Source organism: Ambystoma mexicanum, chromosome 9 (genome assembly GCF_040938575.1).
Source record: "Ambystoma mexicanum isolate Mex_15411 chromosome 9, UKY_AmexF1_1, whole genome shotgun sequence".
Taxonomy (NCBI): Eukaryota; Metazoa; Chordata; class Amphibia; order Caudata; family Ambystomatidae; genus Ambystoma; species Ambystoma mexicanum.
In genome coordinates, this window is record NC_090931.1 from 1323017009 (window position 1) to 1323036523 (window position 19515).

The 19515-nt window shown below is 49.6% G+C and overlaps 1 protein-coding gene across 1 annotated transcript in view; it reads left to right on the plus strand.

The window, feature by feature from the left end:
* Positions 1-19515, plus strand: part of NIFK (nucleolar protein interacting with the FHA domain of MKI67) — a 176457-nt gene that overhangs the window by 105797 nt on the left and 51145 nt on the right. Inside the window, exon 4 of the mRNA XM_069616700.1 lies at positions 5385-5596. Within this exon, the coding sequence (XP_069472801.1) occupies positions 5385-5596 (212 nt within the window). The remainder of the gene's footprint in view (positions 1-5384; positions 5597-19515) is intronic.

Genomic DNA, 19515 nt, shown 5'->3' on the forward strand with positions numbered 1-19515 from the left:
GTCACCATCCAACACTGCTTAGTCCCTCAGCAGGTAGGCAAAGAGATCACTGCGTCCAACGGGTGCTGAAGCAGAGCGTCCTCCCTTTAAGCGAGACTGCATGAGCCAGGGGTCCAGATTCCAACTAACTTTCTCCATACAATGCTCTCTCCTTTATGGAGGCATTTCCCCGCCCTTTTGCGTTCTGCTATCGGCCGAAGAGGAGATCACAAGTCGAAGGGACAGAGGGTGGAAAAATCCAACGCCATTCTCTCTCGCATTCATTCCCAGACTCCTTATCATACACCTGCATTGTGCTCCGACTCCCTTTCTGTACTCTTACTTCAATGGACAATACAATAACCATTCTCCGCAGTAAGTCCACTCGAATAATATTTATATGACCTTGATCTGTTTTTACTGCTACTTGCTCATTCTGTGAGGCCCGCGGAAACGCAGACTTTATTACTGTGATGGAAGATGAGTGGTGTTCAAAAATGGCTGTGCATCGACGCCATGTTATTCTGGCTCGCATTTTTAACGCAAGCATTACACCAGGTGACCAGTGCAGTTTCTGATTCAGCCAGGAGTTCAGCAGGGGAGAGAAAGCAGAAGCAAAGAGGAAGGTTTTGAGGTGCTTCCGGAACCAGAGATGGTTCTCAAGTTTCAGGGAGGTTCCAAAGGGAGGCCCCAGCCGAAGTAAGATCTACCACCAATTTGTTGCTTGGAGAAGCGACTGACCAGGAGGGAGTTGGAGCCAGATGAGCCAAGAGCTTGAGAAGGAAGATATTTAGGAGGAGGGAGTTGAAGGTATTGAGGCTCAAGGCCCCAGGCCCCAGAAGGCCTTGTGGACAGTGCAGAAGTTTTTTAACTTAATTCTCGCAGCCACTGGGAGCCAGTGCAGAGATTTCAGTCCTGGAGAGATACGATCCCTGGGCTTGAGGCTGAGGACAAGTCTCTCAGTCCTGTTATGGATGAGTTGCAGAGGGCAGTGAGTAGAAGCAGGCCAATTTAGAAAGAGGCTGTTGCAGTAGTCCAACCTAGAGAAGAACCAGTACACTGGAGACGGTGAGCTTCTGCAGGAAGCAGAGAAAAGGAAGAATACCTCTGAGGTGCAGCTGGTAGTGTGACTTCTTAGAGACGTCAGAGATTTGAGGAGTGCGTGGAGTCAAAGATGACTGAGGTTTTTAGTCTTGCAGGTGGGAGTAGGAAGAGGGCCAAGAGAGGCCAGCCAGAGAGTGACGGGAAAGGAGGGAGCAGGTGTGCTGGTAGGAGAATCTTGGTCTTTTGGTCTTACTGGCATTAAGGCAGAGATCATTGGTGGCACACCACTCGTGGATAGCAGACAGTCAGAGATGAGAGAAGGGGAAGAAGTGGCGGAAGGTAGCCTGAAAATGAGTTGTCATCCGCATAGCACTGAATGTTGGGGCAGAGAGCGGCAATGCGGTGGGAAAGAAGTGCCAGGTATTGGTTGAACAGCTAGGGAGAGAGGTTGGACCCCTTGGGAACACCACAGGTAGAGATGGAGGAGAGGAAGGACCCAAGTTTGACCTCGGAGGGTCGATCAGAGAGGAAAGAGTTCAACCAAGCCAGTGCCTGATCAGTGATACCCAGGTTATCACAGAGTTGATTGAGCAGAATGGCATGGTTGACCGTCCAGTCAGGAAGATTTCTTGCCAATATGAAAATTCTAAACACAGCTGCTTAGACTTTGGTAATAAGTTTTATCCTAGACATAGTTGGTTAACGCTTAAACCGATGTCTGTTATTAATGTCATTCCAGCACACTACCTTATCAGATCGGGGCCATTGAGTGTTGAACACAATTTCTGTGAAGAAGATGAAACAAGTGAGTTTCAAGCAAACTGCTTAGGATCTAACTAGGTGCATAGTTAGGATAGGGTACATTACCTACAAAAGACACAGAAAAGGTAGGTTTATTCTTGAGCATAGGTAGTCAAGATGCCTTTTCATACTTAATTAAAATATGATCCTGATCAGTTAGTGATGTCATATTATCACACATGTTTAATCGAATTTGGTATTACATGTTCCATTACACTGATACTTTTGGATTTACACTTAAGTGTTAATTGCTCCGTCCTGATAACCTATTCGCAGCATGGAGACTATACATGTTGAAACTAGTGATGCTGAGACTTTGTTAGCGCCACCTCTCGAGCTCAACTGTGAAGACATCCATGTATCAAGATTGTCTCGACTAGAGATTGATTGTCCATTCACCTTGTGTATTTCTATAGATTGATTCTGATTTTTCTGATGTTGGGTTTATTGCTGGATGTGACCTTTGTGATTTGTTGATCATTTGTTCTATGTTTTTATGCTGCACTCTGCACTTTACTGCGCCAATTCATTATGATGAATGTTAATTTGTCATGTAATTTTGTTCTGATATTTGCACTTTGCCATTTAGGGTGCAAAGGGATATAAAATGAACACATGGTATGGTGTAGATGTGTCTGGGAACATGGTTGAAAGCTAGGAGGATTGCAATTTATTTAGTAATGCATTATATAATTTGAAATCCAAGAGTCGTACAGAATGTATCCTTCATCCAACTTTTGGTGTTTGCAGTTGGTTTCTGTTGGGTAAGAATTGGTGCAGTCACACTGTGTCAGAAAACGCAACACTTACCTGCTTGGTATTAGGTAACCCACCTTTTGGTATATGTCTGTACTACACAAGTTGGTAGTGTGACTGAGCAGCCAGACTTATCTCAAGAGGGGTACATGTGAGCTGTACAAATGAAATCCGCACATACAAGTAACACTTATACTCAAGGTCTCAGTTATAAATGGATTTAACATACATTTTGAAATAAGCCTTCTTTAAAAAGGCCATTGTAACAATGTAAGTAGGCTTTAAAATTATTTTTCAGACTCAAAACAAGTTGGTGGATAATCTTTTGATATGCTTCTTACACAATTTTTACACCCTGAGGTGGTTTCAATCACAATGACAGTAATGGTATTTATATATCCCACTAGTAAACCTTGCAGATTCTGAGGTTTGTAGAGAGGAAAGGATTGGGCAAGTAAAAAGGTTAGAACAGTTTCTCAGTAAATGTGAGCACACCTAAATCCTCCAATGAAGCATAGATGAGCCGTTTCCAGCAGTACCAGTACACAATTAGGCTACCACCTATGAGGGACGAACCATGTCAAAGTCAATGGAGTTGGAGTCTTCAGGTAGCCCGGACAGCCAAGAGTAATTTGGGGCAGTCTATGGATCTGATGTACTTCTTAGATCAAAGTTTAGAGAGGTTCAATAAAAATCACTGTAGGCAGGGAGTGGGATCCACTTGAAAAGAAGATAAGGCAATGCAATTTCCAAGTGAGAAAAGCGTGGCTACAGGCAGTAAGGTAAGTACCCCAAACCTAAACCGTATCTATGGTTAGAAGAGTGGTCCAACTGGATTCTGTCTTGCTACCAGACCCTTGTTCCTGAGCCTCAGTTGTGGCGACAAGAGGGAGGACGCCTGGAGGGCTCCTGCGGCAGTACTTGGGAAGTTGTCGGCAGCTACGGGCTCTTTCGGTTCAGTGGCCCTTTGCGGTTTCAGCACTTAGCAAACAGCACCGATGCGGAGCACTGATACTGGTTGGACTTTCTTCACTCCTTCGGTCCTGCACTCTGATGAGGGGACTCTGGGTCTGGCAGTCCTGCTTCTGGAGGGTCATTAGGAGGGTCCTGGAGCTTCTAGCCGGATTTGTTACCACTGTAGACGTTTCACTCGACTACGGACACTCAACCCCTTGCATTGGGCTTCAGAAGCAACAGAGGCACAGCAAGTCGGGACTACTGGTCCAGTGGAGTTCGTCTAGGGGTTAGTTGGTCCCACTAACCCAAGGGGAGAAGTTGTTCCGTCCGGAGCTTCTCTGTCGAGGTGCAGCAGCAGGGCTTCAACGGGCAATTCAAAGGTCCAGGAGGTTGCAGCAAGCTTCGTTCACGGTTTCTTTGTCAGGTCTTCCTTCCCAGTGGTCGACTCAGTCTTCAGTCCCAAAACCCTCACTATATATATATTTTTTTTTTTTTTTTTTTTTTAGCAGATTTCTTCCATTCATGCACAGCCTAGGCGGTCAATCACACAGCCAGCCAATCAGGACTAGTTGCATTCGGGTATTCCTAGAGACAAAGGACAGGGGAGATTCGGGACCCTCCCTCACATGCTGTCCTTCCAGGCACACTGGAGCGTGCTTCAGGGCTGAAGCCCGCCAAATGCAAGACAAAGGGCTCCAACCTGTCTCAACACACAGAGACCCAAGAAAGACATCACAAAAAGAAAATGGCAATAAAAGAAGATGAGGGCCATTTTGACACCATGATCACCCATGGGTGCTGTACTGCAGCTGAAGGTTCAGCCTGCGGTAGAAAAGCACAATAGCAGGAAAAAGTAAAACACTGCCACCAGCCGTTTAAAGTAGTGAGGGTAACATAAAAAAAGTTACATGAGAATGTAGGATAAGGGGCTACTAGTTAACCGCCCAGCACTCCACATAAGATGGTGTACACTGGACCTACAAAGAGAAGTCACTTTACTGTTCTTGAGAAATGTAGTTCACCCTAGAAAAGGTATTTAAACCTAATGAGAAATCTAAAGGATTTCTCAGTGACCCTACACTGAAGTTGCTATGCATCACCCTACAAAAAGCAGATGCCTATGGAGTTTGATTCCAAAAACAATGAAAACCCAGCATCCAAATCAGGTAAAATACATGAGTGAGAAAAAGGTCACACTCACTCCAGGGTTAACATTAAAAAGTCCCGAGTCCAGCAAACGAGCTGTGGGTCTAAGCTTGCAGGGGAATTATACAGAAATGAGAAACTCCCCTACAGCCCACCACCCCCCCCCCCACCCCTCCACCATTATGAAGGTTTAGGGGAATACCTTCCCTGCAATTCGTTTTGTTGTTGCTCGATGCCCTGGTTGAGAGCATCATCTAGCTTTTGCACAAGAGGTGAGAACAAGTAAATCGGGTCCCAGTATCATATAGTGATTGAGGTGGTTGGAGCTGTATTTAGGACTCCTGGAGCAGACTGATCTCTAACAAAGCTGCATAACAGATCTGTGAGTTGAAGCTGTCCAAGTTTAGCTGTTATAGATGACCAGGTATCATGGCAGAGACTTTGGGCAAGGAGGTTAAAGATAAAAGTAGAGCGCAGGATAAGACCTTGCACAGTAGGGATTTTTAAAAGATTGTCACTCGGACTACTTATGTACATTGTAGCAAGCTAATATAAACGGAAGGGCTTAGGAATCTATTTCCAATGAATGCTCTAAAGCACTTTTGAGATTCATGATCCCATCATTCAGAGGGTTGTTGCATGTTGGTTTGACTTCATATAAACCATGTTCTAAAGCCATTTAAATGATTTTTGTTTTGCAGGTGAGTTTATGCCATCAGAAAAAGTTCATGAAAATATTTTCAAGGGGAGTAAAAAAACCTTTATGAAGCCAAAGTATCCGGCGGTAACTCGGTACAACAAGAAACGTTCTGTCCAGCAGAAAGAAAAGATGACCAAACGGCTCCTGACAAAGGAATGGATACTGCGGAAGAAACTCGCTGCAAAGGGAATAGATTATGATTTTCCTGGATTTGTAAGTACATTAGAACTGTGGTGTTTGTTATAGAGACCAGTCGCTCAGCAGTTTAGGTAACATGTTTGTTAGTGTAACTGGTTTCTACTTTCTGCATACAATAAAAATATATCGCGAATAATGACTTATGTTGAACGGCACATTTTAAGAGTTAAACTGTTGCCACTAGTTTTGGCTTTCAGGCTCTGATGGAACTGTTGCAACACCACATAACTCAGATTGTCCCTTTAATTTCTGGGATATGTTACGGCAAGTTATTTTAATAGTCTTTCATACCATCGTAGTAGTCTTTGTTGGGTAAGATTTTCATATACATGATAAATCTTGCTGACTTGTGTCAACCCCAGAACATTTTGCTTGGACTTGGTAATTATTTTACCTTGTCCCAAGGTGAGTGGGAATCCCTTCCCCCCTCTCACCTAGTCTTTTACACTTTTTTTAATTTTTTTTTATGAGTGACCTTTTTATGTCTCTCCATGGTATATGAAGTTAGTTTCCTATAACGTTGGACTGACTGTAAGGTACAACGGCAGCACACAGCATTTTAAATACTGTGACTTCCTTTTAATTATTTCTTGGGTGAACTACTGTTCTCAAGAGGTAAAGTGGGATTCACATCACCTTTACATGTTATAAATTGAGCCAGCGCACCCCACCATATGTGGAGTGCTGTGAGGATACAATGTATCCTCTTTCTTACTTGGGAACATTTTTGTTACAACTGCAAGTTTACTTGAATGGCAGGTGGCAGTGGTTTTACCTTACTGACTTTTTTGTCTTATTACTTGCAGGCTGTTAAATCAGCCTCGGTAATGCACAGAAGGAACACTATTCTGCTAGAATGGTGGGAACACTATTCTGCTAGACTGGTGGACATCTTCTTTTTTCACCATTTCTCATTTGCTTGTTTCTGAGGTCTTCTCCTGCCATTCTAGGCGGGCATGACCTCGGTGGAAGGTTGGTCTCCGGCGGGAATCCTTTGTTTTCCACACCCAGGCTCCAGAGTGTCTGAGAAGGCAGTAAGGAAGGGAGGAGTCCAAAAATCTGCAACCCTTTGTATCTCAACTTGCCTGAAAGGAACCAAGTCCCAATGGGGGACTGGCTGTCCTAATTGGACAGCCACACCACTCCTTTCTGTAAACTGCAGGGGATTTTGCAGAAGTTGTGCTGTAGTTCCTGATAAATACTCCGATCCTGGAAGCGGCTAACAAGTCAATTACCATATTTGCGTGTAACTGATTGGAACAGCGCCGTGATGCCCAAGGGTTTTGTGCGCTTAACAAATGTAAAATAAAGTCGACCACTGGAGCTGAATCTGAAGAGGATGAAGAAAAGACCGCCAACTATTTCCAGCGACCGGAGAGCCTGCTGTGTAACCAGAGCCTAATGCAACCCAGCCTTCCAATCTACCTGGGGGTCCTAAAAACGACAACCCCTACCCAGACTGGTGAGATCCACAAGTCTCAGGAAGATGTGCATTTTGAGCCACCCCACAACGTGCTGTGACCTTTCTGGGCTGCAAACCACCAATACACTGGGACCTTGAGCCTGAGTGCGGTGCATAGTCTTAAGTCCGAATCCGTCCGAAATGTTGGTGGACTCCTGCTAGATCTCCAGGGACACAAATTGAACCCTGTAGTCCCCTAAACGGAGTGCAGGACCGAGAGAGTGAAGAGAATGTAACCAGCGATTTTAGTCTTCATCTGGCTGCTGTAAAAAGGTGCCAAATCCACAGAGCCGTGAGATCTGTGAATAAACCTTTGCTGGAAGCCTCTGCTGCTGCAAGTCCCCATCCAGTGTCCAGTTCTTTCCAGACCATGAATCCAGGGACCGGGTCCTGTGCTGCTGCATCCACCCAGAAGCTCTTCTTTTCTCCTATGGTTCTGTGTGGGCTTGGGTAATACTTGCCTTAAGCCTGGTGTGCATCCTTTGAGGCCGAGCGGGTGATTCGTGTGGTTGGGTGTTGGCCCATTCCACTTGCCCAGGCCTAGTGCTGGAACACTGTTAGGCAAGAATTGATGTAGTAACCCTGTGGGAGACTACACAACCCTTATCCTCTTGGTATTGGGTAACCCACCTTTTGGTATAGGCCTGTACTACACAAGTTGGTAGTTTGACTGAGCAGCCCGACCTCTCAAGAGGGGTAAATGTGAGCTGTAGCTATGAAATACACCAATACAAGTAGCCAAGTAACACTTAAAGGTTTTAGTTATAACTATGTATTTAGTTAACCGCAGTTTATAAATGAGCATTCTTTAAAAAGGGCAATGTATGTAACATCAAATATACTTTTCCAGAATCAACACAAAGTTACTAGATACTCATTACAAATTCTTCTTACACACTTCCTACACCCTGAGGTGACTTCACTAACTAGGACAGTAATGGCATTTATATATATTTATATATGGAGGCCAGGTGTTGCCTGTTTTGCTTGATTCTTCTACCCTGCTCCCCCCTCACCCCATTCAAGCCTACTTCTGCAGGAGTATCTCCTGATACATTCTGGTTTCACCATCACCGTCTTGTGGACAATGCTGGATTTGACTTTTATGGACTTCATTCATTCATGGTGCGTCACCCTTTCTCAACTCTCATGCTGAACTTCTTTTGCATCTTGTACTCATGGTGGCCCTGAATCATGCTGTTCCCATCTTCATCTTGTATCCTGGCTTGCAACATTGTGTTACTACTGACTTCTGCAATTGTTTTCACTCTGCCCTCTTGCTTCTCCACTCTTTTGACTGCTAACTCTCTGTTCTCTCCTCCTTTCCCTTCTCCCTTTTCCTATCTCCTCCCCTTACTTTCTTCTATGCACTTACTATATCAGAATTGTCCCTGGACCTAGCATGATGGCAACCTCGTCTGTCTCCTCCTACCTCCCCTTACTGGTTTTTTCCTCCCCAACCCCCCTCCAGCACTATCTGAAATGTCGTCCGGCCTAATATGATAGTCGCTTGTTTTGTTCCTCCCCTACCTTTCTGCACCCCTCTCCCTCACCTCTTGTTTTTTTTCTGGCTCTACCAGAAATGTCGCCAGGCCTAGTACGGTAGTCGCCTGTCTGTTTCCATTTCCTTCCCATTCTCCCCCTCCATTCCTTATCTATGTTTTAGCTCTTGCACTATCTGAAATGTCGTCAGGCCTAGTATGATAGATAATTTCACATCCTTACTGTTCATGGCCTGTAAGAATGTCAGTTTTTTCCCTTGTTCCCTCCCTTGCCTTGAAGCTTTGAAACGCATTGTGTATAGGCGCTATATAAATAAACTATCATATCATATAACTGGTATACTTTGGTAGATTCTGAGGTTAGCAGAAAGGAAAGGTTAAAGGAAGGAAGAAGGTTAATTGGGGTCTCGGAGCATGTGAGCCCTGTAAATCTTCCAATGAAAAAACCCTTCCCAGCAATTTTAGTTTAAAACCAATGCATCGCCTATGAGGGACAGTAACCATCAGTCAATGGAATAGAAGAGTCTGCAGGGAGCCAGGACAGCCAAAGTCAATTGGAGCAAAGTCTATGGAGCTGTGACACTTCTTAGATAGTAAAAGATTGAACTAAGTTAGTTGGAGGAAAAATTACTGTAGGGTCACAAGCTATGTAACTTGTGAAAGTTAGAGCTGAGATCAACTCTAGAAAAGCAGCTACTGCAAGTCTCAACTGAGAAGCGCAAGCTACAGACAATGAGGTAAGTAACCCAAAGTCACAACCGTACCTTTTGGTTAGAAGAAGAGGGTCCAGCTAGCTCCTGTCTGGTTGCAGCTATGCAGATGCTGTGTTCCTGGGCCTCAGTTGTGGGGACAAGAGGGAGGACGTCTGGGGACTCCTGCAGCAGCAATTCGATTATCGGCGGCAGCTATGGGCTCTTTTCAGATTAGCTGCACTTTGCAGTTTCAGCGCTCTGTAAACAGCACCACCACGGTTTGGCTTGCTTCACTCCTTCCTTAAGTCCTGCACTCTGCTGAGATGACTCAAGTTTGGGGCGTCGTGTTTCGGGAGGGTCCTCCGGAGACTCTGGAGCTTTTGGCCAGCTTACAGTCATTGCACTTGACTACGGATTTCTCGACCCCTGGCACTCGGTTTCTGCAGCAGCAAAGAAGTACAGCCAGTTGGGGAAGGTCTTCCAGTAAAGTTTGTCTCTGGGTTAGTTGGTCCCACTTACCCAAGGGAAGAAGTCGTCCCTTCCGGAGCTTCTCTTGTCCATTAGAAAAAGGAGTTTCTGCACAGCAGCAGGGCATCACCGGGCAATCCAAAGGTCCAGGAGGATACAGCAAGCTTCGTTCACGGTTTCTTTGTCGGGTTGTTCTTCCCAGTGGTGGACTGTCTTCAGTCCCAAAACCCTCGCCTTTTAAGCAGGTTTCTCCCATTCATGCACAGCCTAGCTGTCACTCAAACAGGGGGGCTGTCCTAAAAGGACAGCCAGCCAATCGGGACATGGTGCGCATCAGGCATTCGTAAAGACAAAGGAAGGGGGAGTTTCAGGGACCTCCCTCACTTCCTGCCCTTCCAGACACACTGGAGCCAGAGGCAGGTTTCAGTACTGAAGCCCGCCAAAGGCAAAACGAACAAAGGGCTCAAACCTAGCTTGACGTGTGAGTAAAACCCAAGAAAGACCTCCCAAACAGAAAATGGTGAAAAAAACCCAGGGCCATTTTGACAAAATGGTCACCCATGGGTGCTATACGGAATTGTACGATCGGACCGAAAAAAAAGGCCCAACCGTACAATAATTCCAAAAAAATGCTACCACCAAAGGTTCGAATACCAAAGGTTCAAACCTTTGGTGGTAGCATTGTAGGTAAGTATACAAAAAAAAAGACTGCAGGGCTATCCCCCCCAACACCCCGCTCACTATACTGTGTGGTATAGTAAGCAAGGGTTGTGGGGGAAACCCCTGCAGCTCCCGGAAAAGAGAAAAAAAGGACCCTGCAGCGCCGATTCCAGATCACGGAGGTGAAGGGGAACCGGCGTCGCCGAGACACAGCCTGAAGAAAAGGTAAGTAGGGTTTGTTTATGTTTGGGGTGTGGGGGGGGGGTGGTGTGGGGGGGGTGTTATGGGTGGGGATGTGGGTATGTAGGGGTTTTGAACGGGTGTTCGCATGGGAAATGTACAAACCTTTAGTGGTTCGAACATTTCACATGCAAACTTATCGGCCGCGGTCGGATCACGTACATCCGTGCTATACTGCAGCTGAGGATTCAGCCTGCGGTAGAAAAGCACAATGGTAGGAAACATTAAACCACTGCCACCAGCCATTTAAAGTAGTGAGGGTAACAAATGTTCTGGTGTTTGTCAAACTGCTTAAAATCACATGCTGTGCATAGTCCGACATCCAGTGCTAACCGCAGAGTATTGCATCTTGTCTTTGAGAATCGAAAGGGGACGTTGACATGGGCGTGCCTGTAACACTATCCCTACGTGACGTGTAGTGTACCCAAGATACCTCACGCATCGAGGTCCCTCAGATTGTTTTCTTCCACCGAGATAACTGCCCGCCCTCATGCAGAGTTCGTAAAGAACATTGCTATTGTCCAACGACCTTTGTTCGAATTATTCTATAAAAATATTTAGTATCACCCCTTCGTCCCTTGTCTCGACGGATGTTCCAGTTTCCGCCGAAGACCTGCGAGATTCGACGGAAGGTGATCCTGTTGGCCTTGCCGACCACATGGCCGGGCCTTTGCCGGCCTATACAGTAGGGAGAGTGGGGTCGGGGTGGACATTTATTTTTTTTTTTTTTTAGACTTTTATTTTTGCTGGCAGAGGCAAACACAAACAGACACATCAGAGGCATATGAATAAAGTTGTGGCTTGTACATACACATACAGAACACATTAGCAAAGATGCGGCGACAGTAAAAAAAGGGAGGAGCATATCACAGGTGGCCGAAACACGGAGTCTCTGACTGAGGGACTAGGAGGATTCATCCGTTGAAGTGTCATTTGAATTGAGCAAGTAACTGTTGAAGGCCGACCATATGTTACGAGGTCGAGAACGTACTGGGACCATACACAGAAACTCCTCCTCGCAGTTTCGGGACCACGTAAGCAAATTTAACCACTTTTGGAATGTAGGGGGAGAAGGGTTTTTCCAGTTTTGTAAAACACATTTCTTGGCAATGACACAGCTCACATTTAGGAACCTAACAGTGTCTCCAGCCCCCCCAGTCCGCCACACCCCAAACAGAACCCCCATTGGATCTGGGTCAACAACAGTATCAGTGATTGCGGACAGTGTCTCTATGATTTTACTCCAAAATGTCACCAGCTCCGGGCAGTCCCAGAACATATGCAGGTGGTCGGCACCCTCCGCACCGCAGCGGGGGCACAGTCTAGGATCAGAGCGGGCAAACCTCGAGATTCTACCTGGAGTTTAATATAACCGGTTGAGTAATTTATATTGTATGGTGCGGTAACGGAAGTTTAGGGACACCTTGCTAGTGAGAGAACACATCTTCTCCCACTGCTGATCTGTGAGATCCAGGTCTAGCTCGGAGGCCCAATCAGTACGAGCCCTGGATGGAGGGGGAGAAGCGGCGGACAGGAGGAGCTTGTACAGTGAAGAGACTACCCCGTGAGCACCACCCGAGTTAGCAATGTAAGCAATTCCAGGAGAGTCCTGGGGCTCAATGGGGAAGACAGGCCAGGCATTTCGAAAGGCGGCACGAAGTCTGTAGAACTGCAGAAGCTCCAGAACCGAGCCCGAGTGTCCCGGCCTCCACGTTTGCGGTGTTATGAACTGTCCCTCCGGATAGAAGTCAGTGAGGGCACGGTAGCCCAGGGCCTCCCAGTGTCGCGCCAGGGTGGTATCGTGTGTGGGTTCCAACCCGGGGAAGTTCCAGACGGGGAGCCATTTGTAATAGGGATGTTGCTCGTCGCAGGTTTCAAATATCTGGCCCCAAGCCTGCACCGTAGTCCGGACCGGGTCAATGGGCGAGTCTGGCACATACCGCCGGTCTAGAATCAGGGACATTACATCGGTGCCCGCTGCCGCCAGGACCTCTAGTTTGACGTGGGGACGGGGTGGAGGCCCCGGATACCAGTGGGATGCGTACTGCGCCTGCGAGGCAGTCCAATATCGCAACAGGTCCGGAGCTGTAAATTCCCCTTTGTCATAGGGTAATGACATAGCCGACCACTTTTTACGCACAGCACCCGAGTGCCATAGGAATTGAGCGAGCAGTTTGTGCAGGTTCAGGAAGTACTTTCTTCCTGGCCAGACGGGGACGTTACTAAATACATAAAGCAGCTTGGGGAGCAGTATCATTTTCACCAGCGAGAGTCTTCCGGCCAATGACAGTGGAAGAGCACGCCAGCGTGCAACCTTGGTCTCGGCCTGCTCAGCAACAGCCCGGTAATTGTCTGCCAGGAGTGAGTCCTTGGAGAGGGACACCTGAACCCCCAAGTACTTGATTCCATCCGGGGACCAGCGGAGCGGGTATTCGGTGGTGGGCTGTGTCGTGGAGCTGGTGAGGGGGAGGATCTCAGACTTAGTATAATTTATAGTAAACCCAGAGTACGTACCGATGCGGGTGATGTCACGCAGAATTGGGTCTAGGTGGGCCGTTGGGTCTCTTACAAAGAGCAATACATCATCCGCATAAAGCGAGATAATTTCAGGGGGGTCTTTCAGCCGCACCCCTTTGCGCGCATGTCTTTCCCGGACATAATCGGCCATCGGCTCTATGGCCAAGGCAAACAGAATCGGGGAGAATGGGCAACCCTGTCGAGTACCTCTGAAGAGGGGGAACAGACCGGATGTCTGGGAGTTAACTCGAACTCTGGCCACCGGTGAAGTGTATAGTAGCTGGATGTATGCTATCATTTTGGGTCCTATGCCCATATTCTCCAAAACCAACCAAGTATATTTCCACGACACCATGTCAAACGCCTTCTGCGCATCCAGTGTGACCGCAACCGCACTCACTCCCTGGTCAATGCGTGCCATTACATTAAACAGTCTTCTTATGTTATGGGATGTTGATCTCCCAGGGACGAACCCTGACTGATCGTCATGGACCATGTACGACATGACCGGGAGGAAGCGACTAGCAATCACCCTGGCAAAGATTTTGGTGTCCAGGTTCATTAGGGAGAGGGGCCTATATGATCCGCATTCGTTAGCAGGTTTACCAGGCTTAAGCAGGACAGTGATGACAGCCTCACGTAATGACGGGGGAAGGGAACCCAGCCGGAGTGACTCGTTCCAAACCTCCAGTAGTTTGGGTGCCAGAATGGCCACGTGCTCCTGATAAAACTCGGCTGTCAGCCCGTCCGGACCAGGTGCCTTCCCTTTAGGGAATTTAGATATAGCCTCAGTTATTTCGTCCAAACGGATGGGGGAATCTAATTGGTCTCTGGTTGCGGGAGAAATAATAGTCGTGGGGATCTGCTCGAGGAGGTTGCGCATTTGGACCTCGCTATGCTCGGGGGGCTGGGTGTATAATTCTGAATAGAAGTCCGTGAAGACCTCCAAAATACGCTGGTCAGACCACAGTTCCGACCCCCTGGGGTCCTTGATACAAGGTATCTGGGCTTGGCCCCACTCACCCCTGGCCAACGTCGCCAGCGTCCTGCCGGGCCTGTCTCCCTCCCCATATTTACGGGCAGCCTGCGGGCGACTAAAGTAGTGAACTTCCCTCGTAGCCTGTTCGTTAAAGAATTGGAGTTCCTCGCCGATCCGGGACAGAATGGCAGGGTCAACGGATGCAGGATAGGCACTCTCAAGTTCACGCAGCTTGGTTTCAGAGCGAGCAAGGGCAGCCCTAATGGCTTTGAGGGCTCCCGCCTCCCTGGCAATGGACATTCCTCTGATGAAGACTTTGAAAGCCTCCCACCGGACCCCCAGAGAGGTAGCCTGGGGTGTATTGAGCTCGAAATAAGATTGGATATCGGATAGAATGTCAGCCCTAAAGACTATGTCCTGTAAAGCCAAGGACTTGAAGCGCCATGTATTAATCGTGGGGGGGGGCCCACCCAAGTCGAGAGATAATCGGATCGGCGAGTGGTCCGATAGGGTGCGCGCCAGTATCTGAGTTTCTACCACCCTCCCCAGCAAGGCACTGGACAGGAGGAACATGTCAATTCTAGAAGAGCTATCATGGACCGAGGAATAGTGAGTATATTCACGCAGCTGCGGGTGCATTACCCGCCATGGGTCTTGGATGTCGAGGGTTGTGCTGCGCGCAAGGAGCCTGCGAGCTGCATTGGAAAGGAGCCTAGGGGCCAAGCCTGTTCGGTCCAGTGTGGTGTCTAATATGAAGTTCATGTCCCCCCCCCAGATGATCTGGACCCCGATGTATCCCAGCAATATGGAGGCCACCTGGTCAATAAAGTCGGGGGAGTCCACATTGGGGCCATATGTGTTAACTAGTAGATATTCCCTGTTGGCTATTGCGCAATGTAGGATAACGTATCTCCCCTCCGGGTCAATGTAGCTCTTATGGAGCACGAACTTGAGTGACCTATGGATCATCGTTAATACCCCTCTGGCACGGGTCGAGTAAGCGGTAGAATATCTGTGGGGGCCCCAAGAGGGTGCCATGCTCCTGGCCAGTCGGCCTTTACAGTGTTTCCTGCAAAAGCAGAATCTTACAGCCGTGCCTGTTGGCATAGGCCATGATCCTGCGCGTTTTAGTGTAGTTGCTTAAACCCCGGACATTCCAGGACATCACTATTGTGGACATTTCAAATGCCTAGGGTACATCCCACAGTCGCAGCCGGGACCACGTCCTAAGTGAGAAGAGTCCGCATAGGGGGTAGCCCTCCCACCACCGTCGCCGCAGTCCAAATGTGAGATTGAGCCTTCTCGGGTGTAGAAGACCCGATGTGATGCGGCCTGCCGGTCCGCCTCTGCCTTTTCCGATAACATTTCTCAAAACCCCAACAGTGCCGCCCCCCTCCCTCACTGCCCACCCCCAACTTGCAGTGTAAGTCCCCCACCCCCCCGTGCCAGTGCCATCAGTAAACCCAACTCTCCCCAAGAAGCAGAGGTCGGAGGGCGTAATCCAACCGGTATACGCCCCATTCAAAGCCCAACAGGGGCAAATAAGCAATGACAACCAACAAAACATAAACATTGCAATCGCAAGTAGGTGTGCTGTTGCCGTGTGGGCGGCTCTTAGAATAATATGTAGGGCAGCATGTGCTGCCTGATGTAGGTTCTGCTGCGGGCGGATCTCCAGATAGGTCTCCATATCTAGCCGAACGCTGCGGGCGAGACAAGACCAATAAGTAACTAGGGAACATGGCCGGCACAGCGCCCCGGAGGGCAGGAAAGGTGCCGTTGACCTCAGTGAGGTCTAGTCTCAGCCCCATCAAACGCCAGAGGAGCTTGGATCATTGAGGGTACAGTACGCTGTTGCCATAAACACGTCCCGAGTCTCGGATTCACTGGATCAATAAATGGGTTCCGGGTAGTGTCTCTCTGGATCACTCGGCCTCGGCAGGGGCTCCCGCCGGGTTGGGGAGCGGCAGATGTGCCTCAATGAATTTCACTGCCTCCTCCGGAACAGTGAAGAAGTACAGTTTGCCATTATAGGTAATCTTAAGACGTGCTGGGAAAAGAATGGCGTAGGGAACATTCCGCTCTCTAAGTAGCTTCTTGACTCCAATGAACTGGCGCCTCTCCTGCTGCACCGCTATTGAGAAGTCCAGAAAGATCCTTATAGTATGTGAGTCAAGGCGCAGGTCACCCTTCTCCCGCGACAGACGAAGGATAAGGTCTCTGTCCCGATAATTGAGGATCCTGGCTATTATGGGCCTAGGGATATCGCCCGGTTTGGGCCTTGGAGATAAGGCACGGTGAGCTCGCTCGACAGTGAAGTATGGTGACAGGGCCGGGTCACCCAGTAGATCTTTGAGCAAGGTTTCCACTGCATCTTCCATGCGCCCCTTAAGGGCATTTTCAGGGACCCCGATAATTCGTAGATTATTTCTGCGAGAACGGGATTCGAGGTCATCGCACTTCGCTCTCACACTACGCATGTCACGAGACAGGGAGGCAACAGTATCCTGCAGCACATGTATTTCGTCCTCATTTGCTGATATCCGATTCTCTGCATCCGTGATTCTGGTCCCCGCCTGATCCACCCGTGTTTTTAATGAAGCGACATTGGCGTTGATGTCGTCCAGCTTCTCGTGAAAGGAAGCAAAGTTTTTGGCCATCGACTCCATGAGTGTAGTCAGGTCCGGGGGAGAGGTCATGGGATGGTGGTCCGCTTCCCGCTCCTCCTGCATGGGTGATGCATGATCCTCCTCTCCCCTCGGGACGGCCCTGGCGAATCTATCCATAGCTCCCCCCCTGGAAGACCCCCTGGTCTTGTTAGGCATCGTGGATTCAAGCGTGGGAGTGGCGCTGAGCAAGGACCCGGTCGTTGAGGGAGAGAGCGTAGTCCAAAGGGTAATATGGCCAGGTAGAGGTGTCAGTATATCCCAGGCAGTGGTGGAAGTGTCAGCAGGGGGGGCACCCAGTGCAGGTGAGAGCAGCAGCCACCCCACAGTCACTGCACGGAATCAAAGCAGGGACCCGGGGTATGTGATGCTGCGCAGCTGAGGAGAAGGTATGGGCACCAGGGGCACGGGCCTGGCGTATGTCCACGCAGCACGCACTCCGGGGGGCGTAGTAGGCCCAAGGGCCTCAGGCAGACAGCGGGCCAGCAGCGCGGGTATCGCCGTAGCCCAGAGTGGGACCCCCCCCCTGCACCTCACCTCGATATGCCAGCGTCCACAGGTCGGCGGCTGGGGCCACAGCCGGGCAGGGGCCAGCAGCGAGTCGCAGTCGCGGCGCTGGGACCAGGGGGGGGGGGGGCGACCGCCGCCAGTCACCCAGCCGCGCGACCCGGATCGGGCCCAAGGCAGTCCAGCGGGCACCAGGAAAGGCGAGCGGGATCCTCAGGGTCTCGGGTGCCGAACGCCCCCGGCTCGGCGGCGATCCGCGGAAGGCAGCCCCGGCAGGCCGCCGACAACTTAATCCATGCAGGGGGGCAGCCGCGGCTCGCCCCGCAGCTCAAAGCCCCGACCGGGCCTCCGCTAGCCCAGCGGGGACCACAGGCAGGCGGGCGGCGCACCCAGGGGCAGCGCCCCGCGCCGCGCCGCAGAATTCAGCAGGCACCCAGAGGAGGAGGCAGGAAACCGGCGGATGCCGATGTCGCGAGGCCGCGGGCCGCCACAGTAGGGGGCTCGTCCGGAGGCCTCCCGACACCAAGAGAAGTCGGGACTTCGCAGGCAGCAGCACAGTGATGTAGGGCAGCGGCTCGGCCGAAATGTGGGTTGATTATTCCCCGTTGTTCGCAGATGGAAGCAGATGTCCGCCAGGCCCACACGGAGCTCGAAGGCTAAGCAGCCATCTTGGGCTGCTCCACAGCGCCACCCCGTGGACATTTATTTTTAAACTGAAAATGCTGTTCCCTTTCTTCCCTCTTTCCCAGTTGGTCTTAGTCACTCTGTATAACCTCAGCTAAGGAGAAGACTCCATTTAGATTTTGCCCTATTTGTAAGGACAAATTCCCGTGGAAGGACAAGCACAGACTGTGTAACCGGTGCTTGCCGCTCGATCATAGAGGAAGGGTGTGCGGCCTGTAAGCTCCTCCGTCCCAAGACTTTGAAGGAGCGTAGAGTACAACGGTGGGTGGCCTATGGTATGGCCAAGGCCAGGATTTCTCCCACACCACCGAATGTGACGACGAGAGTGACTATCGGGCCTCCGAACCGGAGGTTTGTTGACCTGCCGACGGAATGCTCTTGTTCATCGTCTGTCCCTGGCCCCGATAAGCACGATGTAAGCCCTGCTATGGGGAAGTCACACCCCGGTGACAAAGACGCATGTGCATGACACTAAGCACACAACCCCTAGCCTTATTTCGACTACGTCGAAAAAGACTTTGGCGGCAACAGGTGCGCCAGTACTTCCGGTGATACCCGCCGAACGACTAGTTCGGCAACCCTCCCCGCAGCTGCATGCCCGCCTAGCGACTGGGCAGTCCAAGACAAAGGGCGCTACCGCCCCCCCCCCTCCCCCTCAAACATATAGTTCTGTCGACAAGACCTTACCACCACTAAAAGTTACGGCACTGCTGGAATGCCCGATAAAGGCAAAGCATCGATTTCGCCGAAACAAACTCCCTTACAACCGTCAGATGTACCTACACGCCGCCCGACGGGTGAGGACGTCTAGTTCAGCCTGGCAAGGATTGTGGCTGCCGATTCCCATAAACGGCAGGCTAGGGACTCCGAGTCTCCGAAAGACCCAAAGATCCTCGGAGATCGAAGGATAGTGTTCAGAAGTCGAGGGAAGGGCACAGGGATACCCCACCTTCGTCGGCCCCGCCAGAGGATTTATCTGAGGGAGAGGAAGGACTTTCTTTGATGTTAAGGCACAGAGCTCTGTTTTTCAACGAAAGAGGGTGCTGGGGACACTTTTTCGACGGAAGACTATGGGAGAGACACCTTTCCACCCCTAGACCGTTATAGATCATCAGTCTGGACTAGGGAAAAGTTTGTTTCATGGGCAGAACAACCTACAGCACGCAGGCCAAGGGATGAAAGCCCAGCTAACCCTAGATCTAAATTTCCAAGGCTTTTTGACCCCTCTTTAGAAGAGGACATTTAAAATGATGACCTTACTGAAGAAAACATTCTACCAGTTAGGATACAGGAGAATCCTTTTTATAACGGGGACGAACATGAGCCCATTGGAGATGAGCCCATTGAGGATGATCCTATTGAAGGCTGGGGGAGGGGCCAGATGTGGGTGACCCCCAACCTTGACAGTCCCCAAAGCCACAAGACCCAGACCCAGATATTCTGGCCTTGGACTCTCCTCGGAATACCCCGACAAGAAATCCTTCTCCTATTGATCAATTAACATTTAATGTAATGCTACGTAAAGCAGCTGATCACTTTAAAATTGCCACTGAAGAG